Source organism: Triturus cristatus, chromosome 5_1, assembly GCF_964204655.1.
Source record: "Triturus cristatus chromosome 5_1, aTriCri1.1, whole genome shotgun sequence".
In the NCBI taxonomy this organism is placed as follows: Eukaryota; Metazoa; Chordata; class Amphibia; order Caudata; family Salamandridae; genus Triturus; species Triturus cristatus.
The window spans coordinates 148,984,272-149,011,456 of NC_140587.1; the positions used below are offsets into that span (position 1 = coordinate 148,984,272).

The 27,185-nt window shown below is 45.6% G+C and overlaps 1 protein-coding gene across 1 annotated transcript in view; it reads right to left on the reverse strand.

Moving 5' to 3' along the window:
• The window catches only part of CYC1 (cytochrome c1), a 157,217-nt gene that overhangs the window by 49,648 nt on the left and 80,384 nt on the right, over positions 1–27,185 (reverse strand). The window contains exons 4-5 of the mRNA XM_085604680.1: positions 24,202–24,359; positions 13,722–13,882 (exon numbers count right to left, since the gene is read on the reverse strand). Of these exons, the coding sequence (XP_085460806.1) occupies positions 13,722–13,882; positions 24,202–24,359 (319 nt within the window). The remainder of the gene's footprint in view (positions 1–13,721; positions 13,883–24,201; positions 24,360–27,185) is intronic.

Here is a 27,185-nt window from a genome sequence, read left to right on the forward strand (position 1 = left end):
GTATCGCAGGTCCAGGATGGGTCTGAGGCTCCCGTCTACCTTCGGGACCACGAAGTAGTTTGAGTAGACCCCCTTGTTGCGTTCTCTGAACGGCACTGGCTCTATGGCTCTCTTTTCTAGAAGCTTCCGTGTTTCTTCTCTGAGTAGGGTCATTTCTTGAGCCGATCTTTGCCTTCCCTTTGGCTTCCTGTTTGGCGGTTTCCTTTCCAAATCTACGCAGTATCCGTACTGCATGATGTTCAGTATCCACTTGTCTGTGGTTATACGCTGCCACTCGTGAAGGTAGAACCTCAGCCTTCCGCCTACTGGTGTTGTATGCTCGTAGGCTTTTGATCCTTCTCTCCCCCTCGACGTTACTGTTTCGCGCCTCACCCCTGGGGGCATGTCGAGGGTAGGCGTCCTCCTGCGTGCCGAGTCACTTTGATGAGGGCTGGCCCCCCCCTCTCCTTCTCTGGCCACGTCCGTTCCCTCTCCCGCGAAAGGACTGGCCCCGGGGCTGGTACTGCCAGTTTTGCTTCTGTTGACCATGTCCGTGACCTTCACCCTGCTGACCCTGCTGGAACGTCTGGTGCGACGGCCCCTGCTGGTTTCCTCCCCTACCGTAGGGTCTCCTTGAGGGGTTGCCTCGCCTCATTCCCCTCAGCTGTAGGGCCCCCATGAACCTCGCCGTTTCATTTTCTTTTTTCAGCTGGGTGAGCTTCTCGTCAACTGTTGCTCCGAACAGTGTCTCTCCGTTGAAGGGGGTGCTAAGGATGTTGTTCTGCACCTCCGGTTTGAATCCCGAGATTCTTAACCATGCATGCCTTCTCTCGGTGACCCCTATGGCCATGAGTCTTGCTGAAGTCTCTGCCCCGTCCAACGCCGTCTTTATGCAGGAGTTGGCGATGTTTTTGCCTTCATCTACTAGGTGTGAGGCTCTCTGGCGGTATTCTTCGGGGAGGTGCTTTACTAGCTCCCCCATCTCGTCCCAGTGCTGGTACTGGTGTCTATTGAGGAGAGCATTGGAATTCGCCATGCGCCAGTGCATAGCGGCGTTCCTCTCGACCTTTCTTCCTGTGAGGTCTATCCTCCTGCTCTCTTTATCAGGTGGTGGGCCCGAGGTTGCTGGTACGTTGGCCCTTCTCCTGGCCGTGGAAGCTATGATGGAGTCGGCGGTCAGGCTACCTTTGATGTAAGGGGGGGTCCAGGGAAGAGTGCTTATACTTCTTCTCAGTCCTGGGCGTGATCGACCGGCAGGTCACTGATTCCTTGAAGGCTTCTCTCCCCTGATTCATCACGCTTTGTAGCATGGGGAGGAACTGGCTCCTCGTCTGGATGGGGAGCAGGGTCTCGAGGAGAAAATCGTCTTTCGGCTTCTCTTCGTCGAGTTTGACGCCGAAGGCTGTCGCTGCGCTCCTGACCACCATATTGTACACCCCGATGTCGTCGGGTGGCGAAGGCCTCGAAGGGTACGTGTCCACGGACTCCTCTGGGTTTTCGGTGTCGAGATCCTGCCATTCGATCTTGTGGCTGGTAGATGGTGCCGAGCCGTAGACCGACTGTTGGTCTTCTTCCTCGGCTTCCTCGTCATAATAGGTCTCGTCTTCCTCTTCGAGATCCCTCATCAGTCCCTCGATGTCGAATTCATCCTCGACCTCGACGACGTCCGCCGATGAAACCGTTGGAATCTTGAATTCCTTCATCTTGGCGTCGAACTCCTTCCTTTGAAGGATGTTCTCCATTTCGGCCTCGAGCCGCCTCTTCTTTTTCTCCATCTCGGAGATGCTTTCGGCGTCGACAGCGGGTCTTTTCGTCGAAACTTGCGTCGACGTCGACCGCTCTTTCAGCGTCGATCGGGCCGTTCCCTGGGTTGTCTTCGACGACCCTTGCTTTTCGGCGTCTTTCGGCACCAGGGAGTCCTTCTCTAAGGATCCGCTCGGCCTCTTGTCCATGGTTCCCCCTTTGGTCGTCGAAGTTTTCGGCGCCGGGGCTCCCTTCGTGGACTTAGACTCAGATTTTCTCGAGTCACCCTCGTGTTTGAGGTATTCTGTTTTTCGCTCGACGATTCTCTTACCTAGTCTTCTTTTTTCTTGTCGGTCTCTACGACCGTGAAGTTTTCGGCTGTCCCGGCGACGTTGTCCTCGTCGTCTGAGGAGAGGCCCAGATCGTAGAGCGACGGGGCCTTACCCTTGCCATCCATGCTGGCGTTGGCTCTTCTCTGCCGATCTCTCACCCTGAGCGTCTTCGGCGCGAAGGCTGAGCAGGCGTTGCAGTCCTTACTCTGGTGTTCGACCGTTAGGCAGAGGTTGCAGACCGGATGCTGGTCCTTCTGCGCGAACTTGTGATGGCAGTTTGGGCAGAACTTGAATGGCGTCTTGTCCATTGCGCTCAGGGCCTCTGAGTGCGCATTCTCCAAGGTAGTCGAAGAAAAGGGCGCTGAACCTCCTTTCTTCGCGCTCCTGATGAAATATCTTCCTTTCCTGTGATATCTCCGATGTATTTGTCGACAAAACTCGCTTTTCTTTCTTCTTCCTTTGGTTGTAACTCTGGAGCTTCTCGATGACGATCCAGACACAACGGCGGAAAAAAGAATCTGAAGATGGCGCCCCAAAGGTGGGACTTCCGCAGGAAGCACGAAGACGTCACGGAAGGTGCACCAAATGGTGGTCGTCGCCGCCCACCTGGGCTACAAAAAACAAAAAACAAAAAAAACAAAACAAAGGAAAGACTACGAAGCCGGACCCAACCACAAGATAGCGGAATAATGCACAGCATAGTGAATCCAGAAAGATTCACGCTGCAAAACAATGCCTTTTATTTTGTTTTAGTTTTTAAAACATAAATAAAAGGCATTATCATTTACAATGCCAATAGCTTAAACTCTGGTAAATGCAAGACTTATTGCATTGAAAATGCTTGTTTATTACTCCTTTGTCTGCCCATAGCATGTTCCAGGGAGACTGGCAAGCTTCTTGTAACACTACTTGAATTGAAAATGTGGTGCGTCTTGGCTGTTCCAAGTCTGTTGCTAAAGATTTGCCATGCCCTGTAAGATGCACCGTTCCCCAGCATGCTGTCAAGGGACAGGCTAGTACAAGACAGCATTGTGCCCTACGTCCGAAATGATTAATGCTACCCAGGAAAATGAACAAAGAGTCTATTTAAACTGCGTCCATGCTGCTGCAGGGGCTCCTAATGCAACAGCAGCGAGACACCAAGGATGTTGTGATGTTTTAATGTGTAGAAAAATAAGTTTTAAAAAAGATGCAAAATTCTATGTAAATCCTGTGTTGCTTTTTACCCCAAGCAACATACACGACAGTTTGTGAAGCCTGAATTTTAGTAGGCGAGGGGGGAGGCAGGGTGTGTAAAGATTTGCAGATAGTGTTATGAGGTTTGGTTTTACGACGGAAGTGAAGGCCTGGGGTGTAAAGTCGGGATGAATTGAATGGGAGGCAGTTGCATTGAGTTGGGGCGAGTGCAGGGTGGTAGCCACGCTCAGTAGGATTTGGAGGATTGTGTGGAGTGGGGGGGATGGTTTGTAGTGTTGAGGAAGGGGGAGCCATGGTTTGAATGGAAGGCTGAATGATGTAGGGTGCGACTAGAATCACCTAAATGGTGCTATTAGAAGCGCTGTCTCCATAGCGGAGGATTTCCAACGCGAGTTTAAGAGGACCGCACTGCGCCAGACGCCTGCTTCTATGTGTCAGAACATGTATTCACCCACAGCGCTCCGGATTCGAGTTCCCTCCCGGCTCACAGCCTGGTCTGCTGCCTGCATTCCCAAGCCCCCCTCCCCTCTCGAGATACCCAGCAGCGTACAGCCAGCAGGAGTGCAGCCCAGTGCTCCAGATAACACTAAACAGAGACTTATCAAATAACACCAAGTCTCTGCCCCCCCGCATACAACCACCATCAGTCACATTACACACACACACACCAGTGACTGCTGCTCTCACCGACATTATGTCACAGAACAGGGTAGCTGATGTACCCACACGAGTGGGAAAGCGATCAGCTGTAGAGGGACCACGAGATGGGAAGAACAGTTATAGCTTGCCGTCTAGATGGGAGGGGAGGGGTGGGGGGGGGGGGGGGGTGGGGGGTACCCGACTTTATATCCACGTGTCAAGCACCGGCTCTGCATCCCCAGAGGCAGATGCTGCCTCCCAGACCTGCTAATTCCATCAGGGAGCAGAGTTCCACCCTGTCACCAAATGCTCCATTGCTGTAATCGTCGCAACATGGTGCAAGAGTCACAACTCACACAACAATGGAGTGAATAGAGGCTCCTAATCTGACTCTGGCAGGGGCTCTAAAAGGGGTGAAATAACAACGCCTCATTAACCTTTCAAAGACATGTGAAGTACTCGGGTGCGGCCGGCAGCTGTGTGTGTGCCCGGGAAGCTGTCTCAGCCCGGGCTGACACCTCTTAACAGTCTAATGAGGGGGAGACACCAGACGGCAGCACAGCAAAATGTACTAGTATTTTCCCGTTTTTATATATAAATACAGATAAAGGAAAGGAATATGCTACTTACCAGTATGCATCTGTTCTTGGCATGTAGAGCTGCAGATCTACACACTTTTGCATAGATCGCCATCTGGTGTTGGGCCCGGATGTTTGCAGTTTGTTTTTCCTCTTGGAAAGTCTTTGGAAGTCACAAGGTCGGTGACTCCTCCCTTGGATCGTACTACGCATGGGCTTCGGCTCCATCCTCAGATTGTTTTTCGCCAACAGGGAAAGATGGAGCGTAGTAATAACAGTGAAGAAACCCATGTGTGTTGCATCTAAATAAGATAGACTGGAACTGATACTGGTAGCATGGGAGGCGGGTGGGCGTGTGTAGATCTGCAGCTCTACATGCCAAGAACAGATGCATACTGGTAAGTAGCATATTCCATTCGAGGCATATGAGCTGCAGATTACACACTTTTGCATAGACTATATAGCAGTTCCCAACCTTAGCGGCGACCACCAGTATCTGTTGCAGTGGTTTGAAATAGTGTTTTTAGTACAGCCTGGCCCACACTAGCTTGTTGCTTGGTTTGCACATCTACACAGTATTTTTTTAGTGAAAGTGTGCGGTGTTGACCATGTAGCTGCTTTGCAGATATCATCTAATGGGATGTTCCCTAGAAAAGCCATAGAAGCCCCTATCTTTCGTGTAGAGTGGGCTTTAGGGGCGGGAACAGATAGCGTTCGGTTTGCTTTGTGGTAGCAAATCTGTATGCATTTTACAATCCACCTAGCTATCCCTGATTTTGAGATGGGGTTGCCTTTGTTTGGTGGAGAGAAAGAGACAAATAGTTGTTTGGTCTTTCTGAAAGGTTGTGTTCTCTGGATATAGTAAAGTAAGGACCGTTTAACATCTAGCATGTGTAGAGCCCTTTCTGCAACAGTTTGAGGTTGCGAGAAAAATACCGGTAATTTTACCGATTGGTTTAGATGAAAGGGGGAAAATGACTTTGGGTAGGAATTTTGGGTTGGTACGGAGAACAACCTTGTTCTGGTGCATTTGGAGAAAAGGTTCTTGTATAGTAAGTGCTTGTATCTCACTGACCCTTCTAAGGGAAGTGATGGCTACAAGAAAAGCTGTTTTTCATGTAAGAAATTGCAGTTCGCATTTATGCAAAGGTTCGAAGGGCGGTCCCATTAGACTTGTGAGAACTATATTTAAGTTCCACACAGTTGAGGGTGGTACTCTGGGGGGGAATTATTCGTTTCAGGCCTTCCATGAAGGCTTTAATGGCAGGCACTCTGAAAAGTGATAGGTGCTGTCTGTTCTGTAGGTAAGCGGCAATTGCTGCGAGGTGTAGCCGAATGGATGTATATGCTAGGTTACACCTTTGTAGATTGAGAAAGTAGCATATGATGTGTTGTATAGATACGTCTAGAGGATTGATTGTGTTGTTATGGCAATAAACAACAAATCTTTTCCACTTGGCAGCGTAGCAGGCTCTAGTGGTAGAGCGTCTAGCTTCTCTGATGACGTTCATACAGTCAGGGGGAAGGTTAAGGTATCCGAATTCTAGGATCTCAGGAGCCAGATCGCAAGGTTGAGCTGAGCTGGGTCCGGGTGTCTGATCTCTCCATGGTTCTGGGTTAGGAGGCATGGTGAGAGGTGTAGCTTTTGGTGTGGTACTACCGAGAGTTCCAGCAGCATGGTGTACCACGGTTGTCTGGCCCACGTTGGAGCTACTAGGATCAGTGTGAAGGAATGCTGTTGTAGCTTTCACAACACTAATGGAATTAGTGGGAGAGGTGGAAAGGCGTACGTACGCAAATTTGCCTGACCAGTTCATCCATATCGCATTGCCTTTGGACAATGGGTGTGGGTATCCGGCGGCGAAGCTTGGACATTTTTTGTTTTCGTGGGTGGCGAAGAGGTCTATCTGTGGATGCCCCCACATCTGAAAGAACGGGTGAAGAACCTGTGGGTGAAGTTCCCACTCGTGGATCTGCTGCGTCTGTCTGCTGAGCAGATCTGCCATGGTGTTTTGGACTCCTGGGACATGTTGGGCTAGGAGAAAGATTTTGTGTGGCATTGCCCATCTCCATATGCTCTGTGCTAGTTGAGAGAGCTGTGGAGAGTGTGCCGCCTTGTTTTTGAATGTATTACATGGCCGTCACGTTGTCTGTGCGAATGAGGACTGGTTTGCCTAAAATCTGTGTTTGAAAGGATTTTAGGGCTAGAAAGATTGCCAGTAACTCCAGATGGTTGATATGGAGTAACTTTTGTTGCGGCGTCCATGTGCCCTGCACTGTGAGGTGTAATAGATGAGCTCCCCAGCTGGAGAGCGAGGAGTGTTAGTATATTTGTGGAACCGGGTCCAGGAACGGTCGACCTCTGGAAAGATTTGTGGTGTTCCACCACTGCAGAGAGTTATGGGTGCAACCGTCTACCAACACCAGATCTGACAGTTGCCCCTGGGCCTGGTTCCATTGGCGCGCTGAGCACTCTTGGAGTGGACGCATCTGGAGTCTGGCTTGAGGCACTATGAAAATGCAAGAGGCCATCATCCCTATCAGTTGCATAAACACTCTTGCTGGAAGAGTGTAGAGGTATGAATCTTTGAAGCAAAGCCTGAATGCTTGCAATCCTGGCAGGATTGGGGTAGGCTATGGCTTTTGAGGTGTCTATGGTGGCACCGAGGTATTGCTTTATGTGGGATGGTGTTAGCTGGGACTTTAGGTGGTTCACCGTGAAGCCTAGCCGGTGAAGTAGTTGGATTGTAGTGGCGGTGTGGTGTACACATTGGTTGTAGGATGTGGCTTTTATCAGCCAGTAGTCCAAATATGGGAAGACGTGAATGTGCTGTCTTCTGAGGTGTGCCGCCACTACCGCTAGGCACTTGGTGAATACCCTTGGTGCTGTTGTGACCCCGAATGGGAGCACCTTGAACTGGTAGTGTTACCCGTCCATTACAAATCTGAGGTACTCTGTGAGCATGGTGTACCGGAATGTGAAAGTATGATAATTTCAAGTCCAGTGTGGTGAGAAAGTCGTTCTGGGAGAGGAGCGGAAGTACCTGCTGAAGTGTTACCATGTGAAAATGGTCCGAATGTATGTATGTGTTTAGAGGCCGGAGATCTAGAATAGGTCGTAGAGTCTCGTCTCTTTTTGGTATTAGAAAATATAGGGAGTAGACACCTAAATTTTGCTGATTGGCGGGAACTTGTTCTATTGCCTGTTTTTGTAGGAGGGAGATTACCTCCTGTTTTAGTAATGTGGAATTTTCTTGTGACATTGGGCGTTGCCTGGGTGGAATGCTTGGGGGGGGTAGATGTCCATTCTAGGCAGTACCCCGAGTGAATAATTTGAGTCACCCATTTGTCTGAGGTGATGGTCTCCCAGACCTGAAGGAAATTTTGTAGCCTGCCCCCGACCGGAGTGGGATGGTCTGGAGGGAGCGGGGGGAAGTCATTGGGTAGGCGGTGTGGCAGAGCGGGCGGTATTTGTTTTGCCTCTGCCTTTATTGTTATTGTCCCTATAGCCGCCTCTTTGATAACCCCTTGTGAAGGTGGACTGAGCAGGGGGTTTCGGCGTAGAAGTGTCGGTGCAGAGGGCCTTATGGGGTTTGGTCGGTACCGAAAGGCTGGGTTTCGACACCGAGGACTTTGGTGCGGAGCTCGGTGTCGAGGTAGAGGCCGGTCTCTTTTTCGGTGCCGAAGTGTGTTTCTCTGCACCGCTGGCAGGCTTGCCCGAGCCGCCGGAAGGCATATTTGGCTTCTTCACCGGGCCCGAAGGTGGGGTGTTTGAAGCAGTGTCTCTGGTCTTGCCTAGGCCCGGAGGTGAAGGCGTGACCGAAGCCTTTTTGGGTGAGGGCACGGGAGGGGGTATAGTACTCACGACCCTCTGCGCCGGGGTGATGTCCTCCACATCTGAGTCGTCAGCTTCGGAAGCACTGACGAGGTCCTCTTCGGTGTGCTGCTGTCCCGGATCTTTGACGTCGTCCCCGAAGATGTCGACTGGAACGGAGGTCGAGGAGTGCGCCTCTTAGAAGGTAGGGTATTCAGCAGACACGTGGACTTCAGTACTGGAAGTTTATAGCTAGGTGTGACCCTGGCAGAGTGCCGGAAACCATGACAAAAATGGACCACGGCGCTGTAAGTTTGGCCACGTTGAGGGTATGGCTGGTGAGAGGGGTAGAAGTCTGAGACTTTAGAGGAATCGGAGGTGCTACAACAGCTCAGAAGTCCACTCAGCTCAGAAGTCCTCACAGACTAGCACCGGGTTCTCCCCGGGAAACATGCTTCTAACAGCGTCAATAAGTCTTTCAGAACTGTGGCCCAGAGTTTCAACAAATATTGTTAACCCAGCATAGAGACAGGTGGATCGATGCAGAACAACAGACTGTAAGGTGGTTGCACATTTAGAGTAGGCAGTAAGGCAGATACACGGACTGAAACGGATGGATAGATACAAAGGCATATGCGGAAATAGTAACAGACCGGTTTGTACACAGAAAAGAGACTGTTGCATCGAAACGCGTATCATATGTGACCAACTTGTCTTGTAATGTTGGGCTTTGAAAACGGTTGCTTAATATATAAAAAAGCATAGTGCCAAGACGCATTCTCACAGTGCGTGTGAGCGGTATAAAATTAATATAGCTCGGTATAAACAGTGAGACAAGTTCACAACAGATGGTGTGGTGGGTAGATTCTGGGTTGACGGGCACGTAGGCAAGAAAGATGGATAGATAGATGAGTGGATCGACGGCAGGATAGTCTTTGCCATTGAACATGGCTGAGATGTAATCAACTTCCCAACTTTCTACCTAACGATAGGTTAGGTGAGGTACCTGCACAGACAGCGATTAAAACATAGCGCAGCCGTGAATGGGCTACTTCAATGCCCGCTCTCTGCAGCCTCCTTGTATCAGCCCTTCAAGCGAACCCAGTGTGCTCATCCAGCAGAGCTGCGAGGCGGGCACTGTGTGCTATTCTTGCCGCTCTGGTGCTCATACTTGCTCAGCGAGGTGAGGTGAGGTTTTGAGGAGCCTAGGCCCGCCCCGCGCGGTGTGACAGCCGGGCGACAGTCAGCACCCCTCCAAGAGGAGAGGGTCGGAGGAGGTACTGTGGCGCGGAGGGCAGGAGAGGGGTTATGGGGAAAGAGACATACCAGCAGTAGAAAGCTGGGCGCGATGAGGCTTGTGGGACTGATGTGGAGGGAAGGGGAATAGACGACATTACAGCGTGACAGGAACTGAAAGGAAACTAGGCGAAATCGCAAGAAGGGGGAAACGGGGCGAGCTATTGGTATTCTGGTAGACGGCAACATTTAAGCAACGGTCCAGTGAACACAAAAACACAGAATCGAATACAACACGCCCAGTAAGATAAGAACAAGCAGCTGTGTCTCTGAGAGAGGGAAGGGGAAACAAATAGTGCTTCCCCAGTAATTATAGGCCATAGTCTAACGACGCCGGTAAAAGATCCAATCCTGGTGGGTGGGGCTAAAATGAGACAGGGTGGCAACAAGGAGGGATTGACTTGCCTTCGGTGCAATCATTGCACTGACTTTGGCATAATCTGTGACGCCAAATGCGCACGAATGAAAACTGAAGGCGGAGCTGGGGCATGGCTTCGGAATCTGTATCGATTCCAAAAAGCCCTCGTATGACGAGAGCAGCGCATGACCTAAAAAGAGAGAGAGAAAAAAAAAAAAAAAGACTACAATTCCGGACCCAGCCACAAGATGGTGGAATAATGCACAGCATAGTGAATCCAGAAAGATTCACGCTGCAAAAATCTAGTTCTTCCTCAAACAGTAACTTCATAGGGACCTCAACTTTCAATAGAGAGACTAGTGAAAGCTGTATCCGAACTGTCCCTGTATTCACTGCATAGTGACAGATCAGTGGTGCTCAATATCCATCCATAGGGCTCTAAATAATGCATTCACAATAGGCCCTGATATCAACAGACTGATATTACAACTTGTTGGTCCCCTACTATCTTCTATTCTCCAAAACCTGGATAATGAGAACACCAAAGAAATGGGTCTGAGACTATGAGAGACCTTGTCACCCTCACTCAGGGATAGTAGATGAGCTTGCCTTGCTTTAACTAAAAAGGACATAAAAAAATAAAACGTGTTGCTCAAGGATTCTTAAAAGACGTAAATTAAATTTAAAAATCTATATGTATTTGGTATCTGTATAGAGTTAACCTAGCCAAAGGCAGCAGGGTATTGTCAATGAGCAACTAGAGGGGACGCTTGGTTCTGTAACCAGAAGTGGACTGGTACTGTGGCATATGTTGTTCTTTGCAGAGATGCATCAGTGTTTTAGAATGCCTCCGATACCAAAACTCTAGATAAGTTCAAAATTCTATGCAGCGAATTCCAAAAATGTAAGCACCCCACATACCCAAGGCCAAAACAGTCTTCGTGCGACCCAAGAACTCTGATTATTTTTTTAAATGTCTCATGTATTTTACGACTTACAGATAGATTTAATATCTGCCACCCACCCTAGTCTTTCTAGTAAATTACACCACTCAGAGAAATTCTTCCACTTTGTGAATGACAAGATATCAAACTTGGCTCATATAACCCCTAAAGAAAGACCTAGAACTAATGGTTTCACCACATAACATTCAGCTAGTGTTTGGGCATCTTTTAAAAGTTATCACTTAAAGAGATATGACAAATACCATTTCAAACACCTGACATTCCACACATGCTGCTGATCCTATGACAGCCAATCATCTGAATGACATTAGCATGCCCCTCACAGCTTACTTGATAGACGAGATTAACACATCTCTGGCATAAGGAATAGTTCTAGGTTTGTCTGAAAATGTGTTGAGATACTGGATGGCCATATGCCAGGATGCATGTGCTAGAAGTGGCCTCCCAAGGTACAATACCCAACCCCTCCCGCCAGCCTGGCTTCAGAGAGAGCCCCTGACGGAGCCAAGTCTTGGCTCAGAGGATGACGTTCAATAGATTGCAGTGAGGTAGCTGCACTGCAACTTACAAAACTTTGACCCAGAATTAAGTAGTCTACGAATGATTTAGCACAGAGTGCACCATGAACAAACGCTGAACTAAGGGATATGGAGGCGGACCCCTTCCATCTACACTCTTCAAGCGAGCAGCTCTAGCACCAGCCCAGAGGTTGGCTAACCGAGGCTCCACAGCACTTGCCGTTGCACAGAGACCTCCATGTTAAAAATATTTGAAAATGCTTTGCACACATTACAAACAGAAGGAGAACTGATCCACCCTAAAATCAATTAGCAGGGAGATAATGAAGACTTATAGAAGTGAGCTTGGAACAAGAGGTGAGAGGTGAGATCAGGGAACTCGCAACCCATGTGTTAGAAACCACACCTGCACAAATGGTGTAATGCCGGTTATCAGTTAACAGTTACTGCATAATCAAGAGGTTTTAGCAGTTCTGAATATACCATTCACTGCTACTCATGGATGAAAGACAGCCTGGTTACCATTAATTCAGCAATTACTAAAATTCATGTTTGCATTTCATGATCTCCAATAAATAGTAATAGCAAAAGCGGTGTACTGATGCCCACTTAGAAGACCTTTTCACTCCATAATGCAGCAGCATAATGACAGAGAAAAGATTAGACCTACTTCAAATTATGAACTCATCAACAGTGACCTTCAAAAGCCCAGTTAACTCATAATGAAGTGGTAAACTAAAGAAGCGATTTATAGTCTGCAGTCCCAAAGAGAGCTTCTACAAGGACCTTGAATGAAACGTAGATGACCTGTCTCATCTACTGAGCAAGGTTCAAGTCCATGACTAGATCGAAGTCATCGGCTCCCCTAGAAAACTGATCAGTGCTTTGGAGACTTTAGAATTAAATACACCACACTTGCCAGCTGCCAGACTAAGTTGTGAGCTTCAGCAAGCCCAAAACGGGGAATTGCTAGATGGTACAAGTGAAGTGCGAACTTTTCAGAGCCCTGACAACTGAACTGGGAGGTCAGACAGTTCAGAGTGAATTATCCAGTTGGATGAGGGAACACTAATAAAACAGTTCTCCATGGTAGCAAAAGTGACATTTTCATTTAATACTAGTAGGAAACATTCAGTCCTATGAATATTCTACAGAGTAATTTGGATGAGGGTTTTCATTCTCTCTTCTTCCATTCTCTAGCTACACACACTTTGTAAAGTACAGAACAGCCAGAGAAGAATTCAAGAGACTGCATCACAAGGTCAGACCTTTTCTAACTACACTTGCTTCCAGTCCAATCAGGATATACTTTGAGGTACTGTGCTTAGGCCAGCATGAGATGACAGAGGAAGAGAGAAAATGTTGCAGGAAGGAAGCAGAGAGAAAGAAAGAGGAAGTAGGGGAGGGAGAAGTAATAAGGAGGAAAGTAAAAGTGAGGGAGAGGAAGGGCAGAAAGGAGTAGGTGAGTGAGAAGGATGAATAGTAAAGAAATTGATGTGAAGAGGAAAAGGAGAGGTGTAGAAAACTTTAAAAATGACAAAACACCAACAGCAACTGCACAGTAACAATCACTAAATCCTACACCGGTGGATTATTTGAACGATACATGCTTCAATGAACGATTCAGAGAGAGAAAGGCCTTCATGGGCACATGTTCATGAATAGTACACGGACAGCAATTGAGAGAAAATGTCCTTATGACATGTTTAAAAAATAAAAAAAACAGAAAAAGCATTAACAGAATTCCTATTTTGAAACATTTGAAGACAGTTAACTTATCGGGCAGAATGCTTGTTCTTTTAAATTAACTGAACTCTTCAAGTGGACCTTATGTTGTGTGGGTTATTCACACTGGCAGAAAGTTAAGTATTATCATGACGAAATAAAAAGGAAATGCTGCTAGAAAGAGGTTCAATATTGTTGCAATGATGCGGGCGTTTACAGATATCATGCATTTAGCATCACAGAAAAGGGAAGGGAAGAGGTTAAAAAGTCCTGTTCCGACGGAAAAATGCGATTGTAAGGAAAATACTCCATACCTGTAATCATAGTTTTGTAGCTGGAGCCTATTTTAGACACAGTGAGGTGAATAATTCTGCCATTCTAGTGTAGGATATGTTATTTACCTAACTTAAGTGTGTTTGGCACTTACCATAGGCAGTCAGTTTGAGTCATGAGGAATTCAACCCTCAATCTCACAATGGAATACACAGTTTACAACTCAAAAGGGCTTTTTGTCTACCATTTTATAGTTGTATTAAATCAAGTAACCTAACCGACCCCCGCATAAGCCCCTGCTCACCATCTTCAAACTCCAGGATCTCATTGTAAATAGGCGGTGCCATGCCAACAGCCTGGCCAGGAAAGTAGGGGTTGTAATACAAGCCTTCTTGTATGGTGACCCCTGTGGGAGGATCACAGTAGCCAGTTAAAAGAGAGAAGACGTAATCCTCACCACCATGCCTGCAAAAAAATAAAGTGGTATGAAAAGGGCAATAGGAAACTGCATAGGGAAAAAACACTGGGTAAGACACTCAGTTTTAATTGTGAAATCAGAATAGAGAAACGTCAACACACTACAATAATATGCACAGCAGCAAGCAAGGCTTAGAATTCATGTCGCAATCTATGAAAGAAAGCGCTGCTAGCTTTCATACTATTGACTGCCCAGGTCAGTTGCAATGAAAAGATCAGACATCCCTCCCTGCCTCCTTCAAATATCAAACAGCTTAAAAAACCCAGGACTCACACAGCCTTTAGCCAGATGAACTACCTTTGGCCTCTCCCATTTCACCTGCCTACCAAGGCTTATGCCTATTGCCCCAATATCCAACTCCCAAACATTCCCATGTCGTATGATAGGATGCCTCAAACGTTCCTTTCTCTCCATTCAAAATAATGAGGAGAAAAGCGAAGATTGATGGGAGGTGTTGAGGATGGAATGGGAGGAGAGATCAGTTGGGAGGAGACAAAAAGCAAATATATCAAGTTGGAATGATGGAGATGTAGGACAAAGATACGAAGGAGAGCTGCAGAGAGGAAATCCAGGAGTTCAGAAAGGAGGACTAGGTAAAGTGAGGGACAGAAACCTAAATGGTAGGAGGGAGAGACAGAACAGCCAAAAAAATGATCACTAAAAATAACTACAATCTAAACTAGATTTTCAATGATTACGGTCTTGACAACCTTACTAGTCAAACACTTTCATCCAGCAATGATCTGCAGGCAGTTAATGTACATTATGTATTATGTGAACTGCATTTATGATCAAAAAGCTGCAAGCACATGCACTGCTTTCTCCAGCTCTTGACTATTAAAGTCTGCCTGAAACTGTTGATCATGAATCCCATTACTTTTGATTTGCTTTCCTTTAACAATCCGAAGTTTGGAGGCCTGTTACAAGTTTCACAGTGTGATTTCTATTGCTCAGTAGTTATGCCAATGAGTCCATCCATAGGATAAAAGGACTCCTTGACTGCTTCACAGGAATGTTTTGGAGTTCATAGCTCTTAGGTATATAAGCACACCACACCCATATTTATTTAGATCGGTGGGACAATTTAATGACAGCACAACACATATAGTACTATAATATTAGTGATATTCAGTACATAAAACCAGAGTTAGCGGAGGTCCAGGACCACAAACTGTTGCGTGTTGTCAGTGCAGTAGGGAACAGGCTCCAGAGAATGACCTTTCAGAAGACTGATTTGCATATAGCCGGTTCTGAACTGGGGTCGCGAAGTGAGCAAAAGAACGATGGATTAAACCCAGATCTGTGACTGGGGGCGAGTGGTTGAAAAGTTTTAGCATTCCGTCCATCGTCTTGTGTTTGCTATGTAAACACATCATTGCTATGTACGTTTTACTTCGAGACAGTTGAAAAATTATAGATTTACTTTTAATTATCTGTTTTAAATCCTCCCCTCATTTCTTGAGGTATGAAACTCAGATTGAGGCCATTCATTTCATAATTAAAGCAACAGCTCATTATTTAGTCCCACTAAACTTGATTGTTTTTATCTTTTTTTATTTTTCATTGAACAGCAGCCTCAAACCGTATGGAATTTTTCAATATTTTATCACACTAAAAAAAGAAAAATCGGGAAATCATGAATAGAAATTTAAAATTCAGGTTTATGGAAAAGGGGATTCATTCTGAAGACTTGAAATATACCGCAGCTGGCCGTATTTTTGAGGGTTTTTTTAAAACTAAAGAATGAAGTTTAATGGAACAGATTGCGAGCGGTTTGATTATGGAATTCATGTCTTCAGTCTGGTTCAAATTCTACTCTCAAATCTCACTGTTTGAAAACCAAAGAATCAACAGTTAATTGGTTAATTGCTTAACCGATTTTGAAGTAAAACACTTAATATGCACCATCAGTGCATTTGACAAGGAATTGCTTGTAGAAGTCAATCTTGCTCAAGACTAGGGAGAGAAGTACTGGGCGGTGGATGGGGAAGGTGCAAGCAAATCTTTTAGCTATTCAGTGGTGGCAAAATGGCAGCAGAGGACATGAAGGACACAGGGCTAGAGTCAGCATGCATGCATACACTGCTGTGCAAGTGTCGAAGGTGATTGGAATAGAGCGGTGAGAGTAGAGTATGGTAACAGAAGTGGTTAGTCTGTGCTTCTAGGCTGAAGTTAGCAGATGAGAGGAGGGAAGGGGATATAGAGACTGTATGAGAAGCCAAAGTATAATAATAAAGAGTAGCATACAGGGAAATAAGGAGGGCCAGGATGGGCCCATGGAGGACATCCACTAGTAAGGAAAGCTTTGCCCACACAATAGCATATTTATGGTAGAGGTATGGCGTGGGAACTGGCTGAAGTTGGGTGGGAAAGATATTGGACTTTGTCAGTGCTGTGTTACGTGTCCAGGAAAGTGACTGTCCCACACTGACTTGTGGAATAGCAATTTTAAGTATTTAATACCATGTAGGAAACAGTCTCTCTATATAGAATCCAGACAACCCTTACTGATTTACAGGGGTCAAATAATCATCCCAAATGCTCTTTTGCGGTAGTATGGGTGAGTAGTTTAGGCTTATCAGAGGATAGTGTTAAGCATTTATTGCACAGACAGTCCGTAAACGAGACATACACTCAGAAATCAAACATCAATTTTTATTTTTTACTGAGTTTAGTATGAATTTAGACACCAAGATCATTGTAAGCGGGTACATGCTTTTTGAATTATCCATTTTTGAGTCACAATAAAATACACAAACTGTGGACTTCAAGCGGTAATGTATCCTATGGGGATATACATACGGCATAGGGTCACTTAGCATCGACTTACAGGACTATTCTTCTGGACTTAAGGTGAGTACAGGGCAAGGTCCAAGGCAGCACCAACAGGTCACTTAGAGCTGCACTGGGGCATCCAGGCACAGAGGTGAATTTCAGCATCGGGTGCTTTGTTCACTTCAATGGGAAACAGTCCTGGGGAAAAGAGGCTGCACGCAAGTGGGTGGAGGATGTTTGCAACAAGTGGCTGTGAAGGCTCTTCCTTGTCCTCCTTTTCTCTTCAATCAGACAAATCTTATCTCAATTTAGGAAAGTTAAAGGGAGTGAATGATAGTAGCCAATGGGTTACTTACCCCAGGGGTCACTACACCCCCTAGCTGACTACTTCCTGTGAGGAGGTGCATCACCCTGACCCAGAGTTCTTATTTCCACCACACACAAGATGGTGGAATATTGTTTTTCGTCTTCACTTCAGGCTGCCCACCCTAGAGGTGTGTCCAGCCTGGCAGTGTGACACCTCCCGACTATCTAATTCCCCACCTGTCCTGGTGTCAAATGGGCCTCAGGGCAGAGGATGGGATCGTCCAGGTCTGGGGGAAGCCAGGCTCGCATATCAAAGGCCGCAGAGGCTTTGAAGTATCTGGCTTTGATATGCTGATTTACTAGCCTTCCTGCTGGGCGAGGTGTAAACCTCTCCTGCCAAAACAGGCAAGGTTTCTGACCTCCTAATGAGATCAGAAACTCGTCTGTGGTGGCAGGATGAAAAGGACGACTCAGCCAGCACACTAAGAGGATTAGTAGGGCTCAGGGGGTATCTCTAAGATACCCTCTGGGTGCAGGTATTAATACATCCAACACTGGAATCAGAGTGGGATTATTAATACGAAGTGTTTGATATCAAACACCATATGTTTTAGTGAAGCCATTATGTAGCTGGGTAACTAGTTTTGACCAGTGCCCAGTACATACCTTAAGATGGCTTCCCTGTTCACTTGTATTATCTATTAAGAGAACTAGACATCACAGGGTTATATCTGCTGATGCATATATGTCCTCACATAAAATAAAATGGACCCTGCCCTAGGGATCAACGGTCTGCTGTGGGGGTGACTTGGGTATATTAAATCCAGTGACCTTGGCATGGCACACACGAGTGTGCCATGTCATGTTTTCACTCATTGATTGCACCATGTCATGCAGCCTGCAATGGCAGTCTGTTTGGAATGTGTGTGTGGGTCACTAAGGTGGCATAAGATATGTTGCAGCCCTTAGGGATCCTCTTCAGTATCCATGCCCTAGGTACCAGGGGTACCATTTACTAGGGACATACAGGGGTGCTTAAGTCCTTTGCCGACTGTGTTACACTTAGACATCACCTTGTTTTAAGGAAAGAGCATTGGCGCGGAGGTCTGGTTAGCAGGCCTGACTGCACTGTCAGAGTTGAAAAACCCGCATCCACTTGCAAAAAAAAAAAAAGAAAAAAAAAAGAAAGGGGAGGGGCTCCTGTAACAAAAACCCAGTCTCCTACATACCAATACTGCAGAAATATGACCATTGTGTTTAGATCCCCAAGAACAAAGTTTAAAACAGTTGAATAGACCACCACCACATACAATCGCAGAGGTTAGTTAATACCATTCCACTGACGGGGGCGTGGCTTGGACGGCAATGTGAGTAGACGCCTGAATCCAGCGCTCCGCCGAACCTGGGAGCGAGCAACAAAAAGAACGCGTAAAAGCTGATCGCTAAGAGGAAAAGACTACACCAAAAGACGTTGGAAAGGCTAAGGAGGAAAGTGATCCGGGCGCACGAACACAACACCATTAGCGAAGGGAGGAAATTGCTGCAAAGGGGAGCTCTCGATGTGGAGAGGAAGAAACCAAGATGGTGCCCAGAAAGTGAAACCCTCACGCTGCCGTTACTATTGCAGTTGCCTGTGCCCAGTAAGAACACCGGAGGACCCAACAGCTAGCTTACTTAAGGTTAGTGCTGGGAACTGCCCGCGGACTAACCAGGGCAACGGGAACCACAGGAGGTGACACGGTGGGGGAAACACTGTCAGTTTCGAAAACGAAACTGAAAACCAAAGAAGGGGGCCGCCATCTTGGGTCCGACTGATAAACAACCCGGACCATAAACGAAATTGCTGAAGTGAGACTTTGAGGACACGTGAAAGGTGGACGCGGGGAGTGTAACGAGCACTTTTGAGAATGTGCTTGTCGCGAGCAAGTCTGTGAAATCCACCGGCAACACTAAATACCGGCGACAACTGTAAAGGCAAAAGCTAAAGTAAAATTGCCAGTGCGGGCCGCCATTACAGAACGGAAGGCAGTAACATCGGCAGACAAAGCAGCGAGTACAGTAGAAGGGAAGCATCCATAGCGCTATACACCAACAAAGCACGACAACACCAAAGCGTTTTTTTACAATTAAATTGAAGTGGGGGAGAGAGACTATAAAGAATTAGCGACTGGGTAGCCAAAAAAAAAAAAAAAAAGAGGGGGAATTTTTAAAAAGAAAAAAAAAAAGACAAGAAACAACCCCCAAAGAGATAGGCGGAGGATAAACGTCAGCCTAACTGGTCACACAGCCGTCGGTACACATCCGGCAAGGGCTGACCAAACAAGAGACACGCAATCCTCAGGGGAGTGTACTACCTCAAGCTCCAGTCGCGGACATATGCACAAGTTCAAAATGGAAAACAGAATCTAATCAGCGAGAAAACAAGAATCCAGGGGTGTCTAAACCACACGATCTCAAGCTATCCTAACATACAAGAGAGACCAGAGGGAGAATACAGCATGAGTAAGATGATCGTAACTCAGTGGGGTGCATAACGTTTGAACTAATTAAAACAGTCAGACCAGATGAAGAGTAACAAGAAGAGAAACAAGAAGAGAGGGAGGTTAACAACAACACCACCACCCGCACCGTCAACTAGGCACACAGATCTTCAGAGCGAAGATATAAGATATAGGACGACATATGAGACACTGACTAACCTGCCCATCATGGAACAGAGAGGATTAGTAACCAACTAATAAGATAGACGATCATCACCATACTCAGACTAGGTACCGCATAATGCCAAGCAGGTGAAAATATTGCAACTACCAATGCAAGATGAGACTGCAGGCGGCATAACCACAGCACAACAGGAGGATTTTGCGTCGACAAGGATGAAGTCAAGTCTACAAGGATGGGGGCCAACGTCAGCTCAACCCCCCCCCCAAATTGCAATTCCAACCACAGACAGAGGACAACAAAAGACCCCTAGAACTCAACAAGGCGGGGACACAAGAAATCGAACCATAGAGCGGAAAGTTAGAGGAAGGCTCAATTTAGAGCAAGAGGGCCCAACAGAGGGAGACACAGATAGCACACACCCACTGTCCCAAAGGGGGGAGGAGCAATACCAAACAGAACGTAAAAATAGCTTTGGGGAAACAGCTAACATCCAGCATATTAAAATGTCAATAGACAGCCCGAAATCCCTAACGTCCAACTTAAAGATAGTCTCCCTAAATGTTAAAGGTCTCAACCACCCAGTTAAAAGGAAAAAAAATACTAGACTACATAGCTAAAACAAAAGGAGATGTCTTCCTTCGACAGGAGACCAGACTATCTCTTGAAGATGCAGTACGGATTAGGGCGAGATGGGTCGGACAGATGGCCTGCTCGCCAGCCACAGGAAAGAAACGGGGTGTGATCACCTTGATAAATAAAAACTCCAAATTAAGTATAGAGTAACAACAATGCAACGAGGAAGGGCGAATACTTGTTACGCATCTGAAAAGGGGGGAAGAAAGTATACATGTAGTCAACATCTACGGCCCAAACTCGGATTCCGATTTTTGGGAGGGCGTCTCGAAAAGGCTTAAAACACTCCCACAAAATGACCCAATAGTGATGGCAGGTGACTTCAACATAGCGTTAGATTACACTCTGGACAGACAATCACAGTGCCATTCACTACCCCCAAGTGTGCACACCGTACTAAGGAAATTATGTACCAGGTTTCCTGGAACTGTCTCCGACCACTCCTGCATTAGCCTATTGCTGTGTGGGCGACATAATGAGGATCATCCACGTAGATGGAGATTCAATAGCGATGTCTTGTCAGACAAGACCAACAGAGATGAAATAGAAGAGGCCATTAAAGAATATATTAGGTTTAACGACACTGCAGACACGGATCCTATGACCATGTGGGACGCACTAAAGGCCACAATAGGGGCACAATTATGGACATTAAAGCCAAGATTAACAGAAATGCGAAAGCACTATTAGGACAACTAGAAAAGGATATTCAAACATTAGAGGCAATACATATCTTAGACTCAAAGAACGCTTGTGCGCGGACAGAGTTCACAAAGAAAAAATATGAATTCAACAGAATATTGAGCAAAAGAGCCGGAATGTGGATAAACAAATACAAAGCAATTAACCTATGCGAGGCCAACAAAGCGGGAAAGCTCCTGGCCTCTTACCTAAAACATAGACAAAGACAACATACCATCTCATCAATCAGACTCAAAAAACAAAACTCACAAGACATAAGGAAATCCTACAAACATTTAGTGAGTTTTATCAAGATCTCTATAAAAAAAGACCAATCGCTATACGAAAGGGGGTGCACCGAGTACCTAGACAGACTAAACCTCCTGAAGGTAATACCCGAGGAGGCACACACTTTGGGATGGGAGATAAGCTCAACTGAAATGGATATGGCAGTAAAGTCTCTTATGGATAACAGAGCACCCGGGCCAGACGGCTACACAGCCACCTTTTATAAGACTTTCTTAACTCACCTGCAACCAATTATGAAAAATGTTTTTAACCACTGCGAGGGAGCGGGGATGGATACACCACTAGAGACATACTGGGATATTCGGGCTTTGCCTGGCAACCCGGTTTCATTAAATACCTGGGTATAACTTTGGGAATGACTTAAAAGCACACTTTAACAAAATGAAAAACTAATGCTGAACAAGACAAAGACGCTATTGGAAGGTTGGTCGCCCAAATTCATAACATGGTGGGAAAGGATACAGACAGTAAAGATGATGGTCACCCCAATGATCAACTACCTGACAAATAAGCTCCTTTTAACTCACAGACTAGAAAAAAACTGGGGGGCTTAAACCTGGCAGATTTTAAAACCTTCCAAACGGCCTTTTTGGCTAAACAGAGGATCTACTGGATCCTACCCAGCCAGAAATACACACCGGTCTGGCTGGGACGAGAGAGCCATTCTAAACAGCCGTGAACCTTTAGCTCTCCTAACAGCCAATAAACAGTTGCTAGCAGCAAACCCAATACTCAAAAATACGAGGAATGCCCTACTGAAAGTAGACCAAAAGATGGAACACAGCATTAAAAACTCAAGATGGGAATCATTGTGGGCTAACACAGATAAAATAGAAGCAAACTGCTTTCTATGTACTTGTGGAGAAAATCTGGTATCTCCCACCCTATCCAACTCGAAGAGGGAGGGAATCCCACCACTTTCAGTATGCTAAAAAACCAACATGAATTATCAGACATATAACTATATAATTTCCTTAAAATCAAAACAGCACTGACCAAAGCGAAACTCTCCAACGTCAAGCCTTCAATCATCCAATATATGACCAACCTTAATAGAATAGGCCACCTAGTATCACACCTCTATAGACTACTACTCCCCAGTTCAACTAAACTTAAAGAAAAGACACTCAAATACTGGGAGTTCCAACTTGGAGACACTCAGCGAAAAAGAGATACAGATGCTATGGACCTCCCCCACACAAAGCAAAATATCCCAGATACTAGCTCAGACAAAGTTCTGGACTTCACACAAAATCTACTGGACCCCGGCGCGGCTGGAGACCCTAGGCCTGAGGACCAATGACCAGTGAGGAATTGCAATAAGGAAAAGGGGGACCTGGCCCATCTTATAGATTACTGTCCCAAAGTCAAATTATTCTGGGAGAAGATCTTCACCTTTTTAAACAAAAAGCTAGGTTGTACTCTAAAAACAGAGTTTGCCACCCTGGTAACTGACTTTATTAAGACAGATGCAGACTCACAACAAGGCAGAGACCAAGGTATGGCTCAACTGGGTGACTTATCTCAGAGGTGCGGACACAGTGGCCCTACGTGATTCACCATGGAGACAACCCAATAGGCAGATGTGGGCATCCATGGACAAGTTCCTAGACCTATATGAGCCACCATGAATAGGCCTAGTACATCTACCTTGAAAGCAACCCTCATAAGACAATAGCATTTAGACAAAATCTCCCTGCATGCTATTTTCTCCTCTTTCTCTCTGTTCTAGTCCCTATCCCTACCCCTCCCATTCTTCTCTTGCCCATATGAGCAAAGTGGATGGGGCGGCCAACCTACAGGAACTGTTCTACAAACGAATCCAGCCAATTTGTGCTGCCCTGTAACAAGCGATGCAGAGTACATGTTATATGTTAAATGTCATATGTTGTAAAAAAGAAAGAAAATAATAAAAAAAATATACTGAAATTAAAAAAACAAAAATACCATTCCACTGACAAACACAGCATGTCACAAGCAGCTCTTGCTGTGCTAAGAATGGCATGCAACAACGTGGCATGCAATGGACCTGGTGCACTGGGTTATGTAGATTAGTGTGGTGGCACTTCCAAAGTGACAGCAGTCTCTAACATCTTTTCGCTGATTTAATGATAATATGGCGTAGTCTGCTCACCCTTCCCGAACTCGTCATAGCTAACTGTATCAGTGAGATAATGTTCTACAAAGGAGATTATTGTATATAATTGTGCGTGCAGCTGATACTTTTCACTTTTTTACAACAGCTAGGGCAGACTTTTAGTACCCAAGAAAAAGTCTTCAAAATAATTTATTTAAAAGATATTTTGGTCTCCTGACCACAGCTTACTGGTAGGCAGTTTCAAACTCATTTCTGCTAGTTGCCCTCTAACAAAAGAACCAAAGCTGCTACAATTGCACTGGCACGCAGAGTGCCTGTCTTTGAGATTTGTCAAGCTGCTTCGCAGGCATTAATGCCCATTTCTCAAAGCACTGTTCCCAGGCTCAACGGAAGGGACATTTTGATCATTCGGTCCTGCAAGACAATTTGGGCTATGTCATTCTACAAACCCACCACCAGGGGGTAGTAATGCTTTGGTATCCATTCTGAAGATGAGGCTCGCTGGTTAGAAGTAACCATCAAAAGATAAAGCTACTTACCTAAGGTAATGCTCTTTTTGATTGATACTGCCCAACCTGGTCTTATTTTTATCTATACTTATGCACTGCAGAGTTTTTAACTTACAAGCCTGCCTTTCTGCAGTACTCAGGAGAAAAAAAAGGAGTTAACATTGTTTAAGGAACCAAACAGTGCATCACATAAGTACTCAACACTTGTATAACTGTGGAAATGAGACCCTTAAACAGGAAATAATCTAAGCACTGGAAATGCAAATGTCTGCTGTTTGGTAGAGTTGACATCAGAAACAGGAAAGCCAAGTACTTTTGGGAGGGAACATACCTAGCATTGACAATATAGCTCAGATCAGGGGGCAATGACCCATTGTTCGCTGAACGAGCCGCCTCCGGATTAGGATATGGCTTGGGGAAGTAATCGGACAGCTTGCCTGGCCGGGTAAACATATTTCCATTTTCATCAGGGCCGTCTATCACTTCACACTGTAACAGAAGCAAAGAAAACAGATGAGACCACAATGATGCAAAAGCAAACACAAAATATGCTGTACACACACAGGGTACATTCCTAGTCGTAATCAAGCTGCTTACGCCAAGTGTTCTAATAATCAGAGGCACAGAATTGCACTTTCAATAGAAGGAAAAAAGTAACATCACATAAAGGAGCCAATACATAACAGAGTAAGCTAAAAACTGCCAAACTTCATAATCTAGGTCCACAAAATGTACTATGCCTATGTACTATGCCTATATACTGTCGAACAAAGGCTGGTTACTCACACAGCTTTTACTAGGTGAAGCACTGTATCCTTGAGTATGCTGAAATAAGATATTTTTAGTGCTTTCCAGCACGAGTTCTATCTATGTTGGTCTAGACGAGGTGTACTTTACCCTATCTGGAGCCGCCCGTAACTTGACAACCAAATTCAGAGCAACGCCCAACATTTTTGGACTGTGCAAACTTGCAACATGGGGACGTTATCCAACGCTTTGCAAGAAATGAAGATAGATGAGCTTTCTATCACTAAACAGTACTGACTGTTGCCCATTTGTCTTGGTCCTCGAGTGTGGTTTTATTCCTGCAAACCGCTGATAAAAGACTAGGTGTTGTCCTTTCTCAGATGGAAATGAAATACTTGCAGTATGGAATAAACAATGCTAATGTAAAAGCTAGGTAGTAATAAGTAGCTAAAATGGTCAACCAAAGCTAGACACAAGATCAAACAATATGAACTCTAGGATCTTGATTCAGGCAATGAATCAGAAATTGGACATTCCTAAACACCTATGTTGTGCATAAGTAGCAAGACCGAAAGGAGTACATAAAATACCAAAAATGCTAGAACGATTTACAGAGTAGCAGGAACCAGATTTATCTTTGAAATGCTTGAGTGCATACCAGAGTTAACTCGGCATATTGATATTTTCCTCATTACATTTTGCTGAAAAAATCCACCTCTGCTTTCAGCACACATTACTGGATAACAAACAAGTTTGTGTTACAATGGTTCATAAGTGAGTAAGTACGCAAGACATTCCATATGCTAGCATGTCTGACAGTATGAATATTTACTTCGAGATAAGTTGGCCATGGAGTTATTTTAGAAGAGACTGAGCGAAATACAGCACAGTCATGAAGTAGTCAATCTTTCCTTGTTTGAGGTCTTCAGAGCAATCTTAACAGTTGAGAGATAGCAGGTGCAGTGACACTGAGCTTTGGTCTGTGGAAAGAGGAAAACTATTCCTCTGCTCTCACACGGCCAACATCCTGGTGATACCAATGTGGGGTCCGAAATTCTTATAGAGCGGGCTTCCAATCTCCACTGAACAACATGACCATAGGGTCAATATCATCATTCTCACAGAAAGCATCAAACAAGGTTCCTCCCCAGTTCCTGGCTCCAAATTCTCCAGGCTTTCATTTTTCTCCACTTCACTATGTGATTCTCTGTCTGGACTGGAGGCTTCAGATTATGCTTCTCTCACTTTACCGCAGCACACAGCAACCAATGGAATTATAATAAACATTCCAGTTAACCATCAGAAAACGTCATTTCCCATGATATCACTCCCCATTTACCAATCAGGTCTCGGGATAGTCTATAAGGCATGCTGTCTCCACAATCCTTCCACTTTCTTTGCTGCCCCAGAAGCCATAAACTAAGTGGGATTCATTTCCTGTCTTTTTCTATGGTTTTATGTGGATTAAGGTTTACTGAGCTCTTCTAATGTGCGCTGTGATTTAATCACATTTGTTGATTGCAATCGCTACTGACAAACGTGATCAACATTCGACCTGCTTCCTCTTACCCTGACGCAATCACAAGTTTTAATTCACATGTTTTCAATGTATATTTATTTAACTGAATTTCTTTCATAGCGAAGCCAGTCTCTTTACTTAACCAGCGAAGGCGAAGACACGCCCAAGTCTTTAAAGTACAGACTTTGATTTAACTTTACCAGAGGCTTGTGCTAATTTTGTGAACTCCTCCACGCCCTCCTGGGACTGTAATAAACTATTAGAGCTGGGTTCTAAGGTTATCACGCTGTTCCCTCCAGTTTTCAAAATACCGGTCTGATATTTGCAGACTTCTATTTACAAGTTCTCTGCTGGTGTGCCTGCTGGGGTTGCCCTCCACCTTCCCCTCCTTTGAACCTGCCTGGGTGTTTCAAGCCCTATCTAATTACCGGTCATGGAAGGGTTTTTCCAAGACGATGGTAGAGGACATAGATAACTGTCCGAGAGTTTGTCAATAAGGCTCTAGCTGTTGCTTTGTAATCTTTTCGGGATCCTTTAAGGGGATATGCGCCCTGAGAAATGGGTCAGGGTGTACAGGATCCCTTAACCACGCCTAATCGGACTGCTCCTATCATGGATGACCAGTCTTACCCACACAAGAAGGCCTTACATAAAAAGGCAAAGGACGCTCCGACCATGGATATCGAGTGGACGATGATCCAGAGCCACCTACAGCTTTGAAGCCCTCTGAGGTGCCGCAAGACTTTATTTGCACAATTTGTAAAGCGCATGGCTACCTAAAAAAGGTTTCACAGGACAAGCTTCTCACTAAAACCAGCATTTGCAATAGCCAAGGATAACTGTTTAAAGAAGTGGAAACATCCATGTATTGAGCAATTTGCGGAAAGCTAGGAGCGATTTGCAGACTCTGTTTGTGGCAAGGTGTTCCACAACTTTGGTCCCAGATACGCAAATACCTGACCACCTTGATGGGTTCTCTTAATTCAAGGAACCACTGCCAGCTCCTGGTGGCTAGAGCGAGCATTTGGGTGTATACCAAGACACCAAAG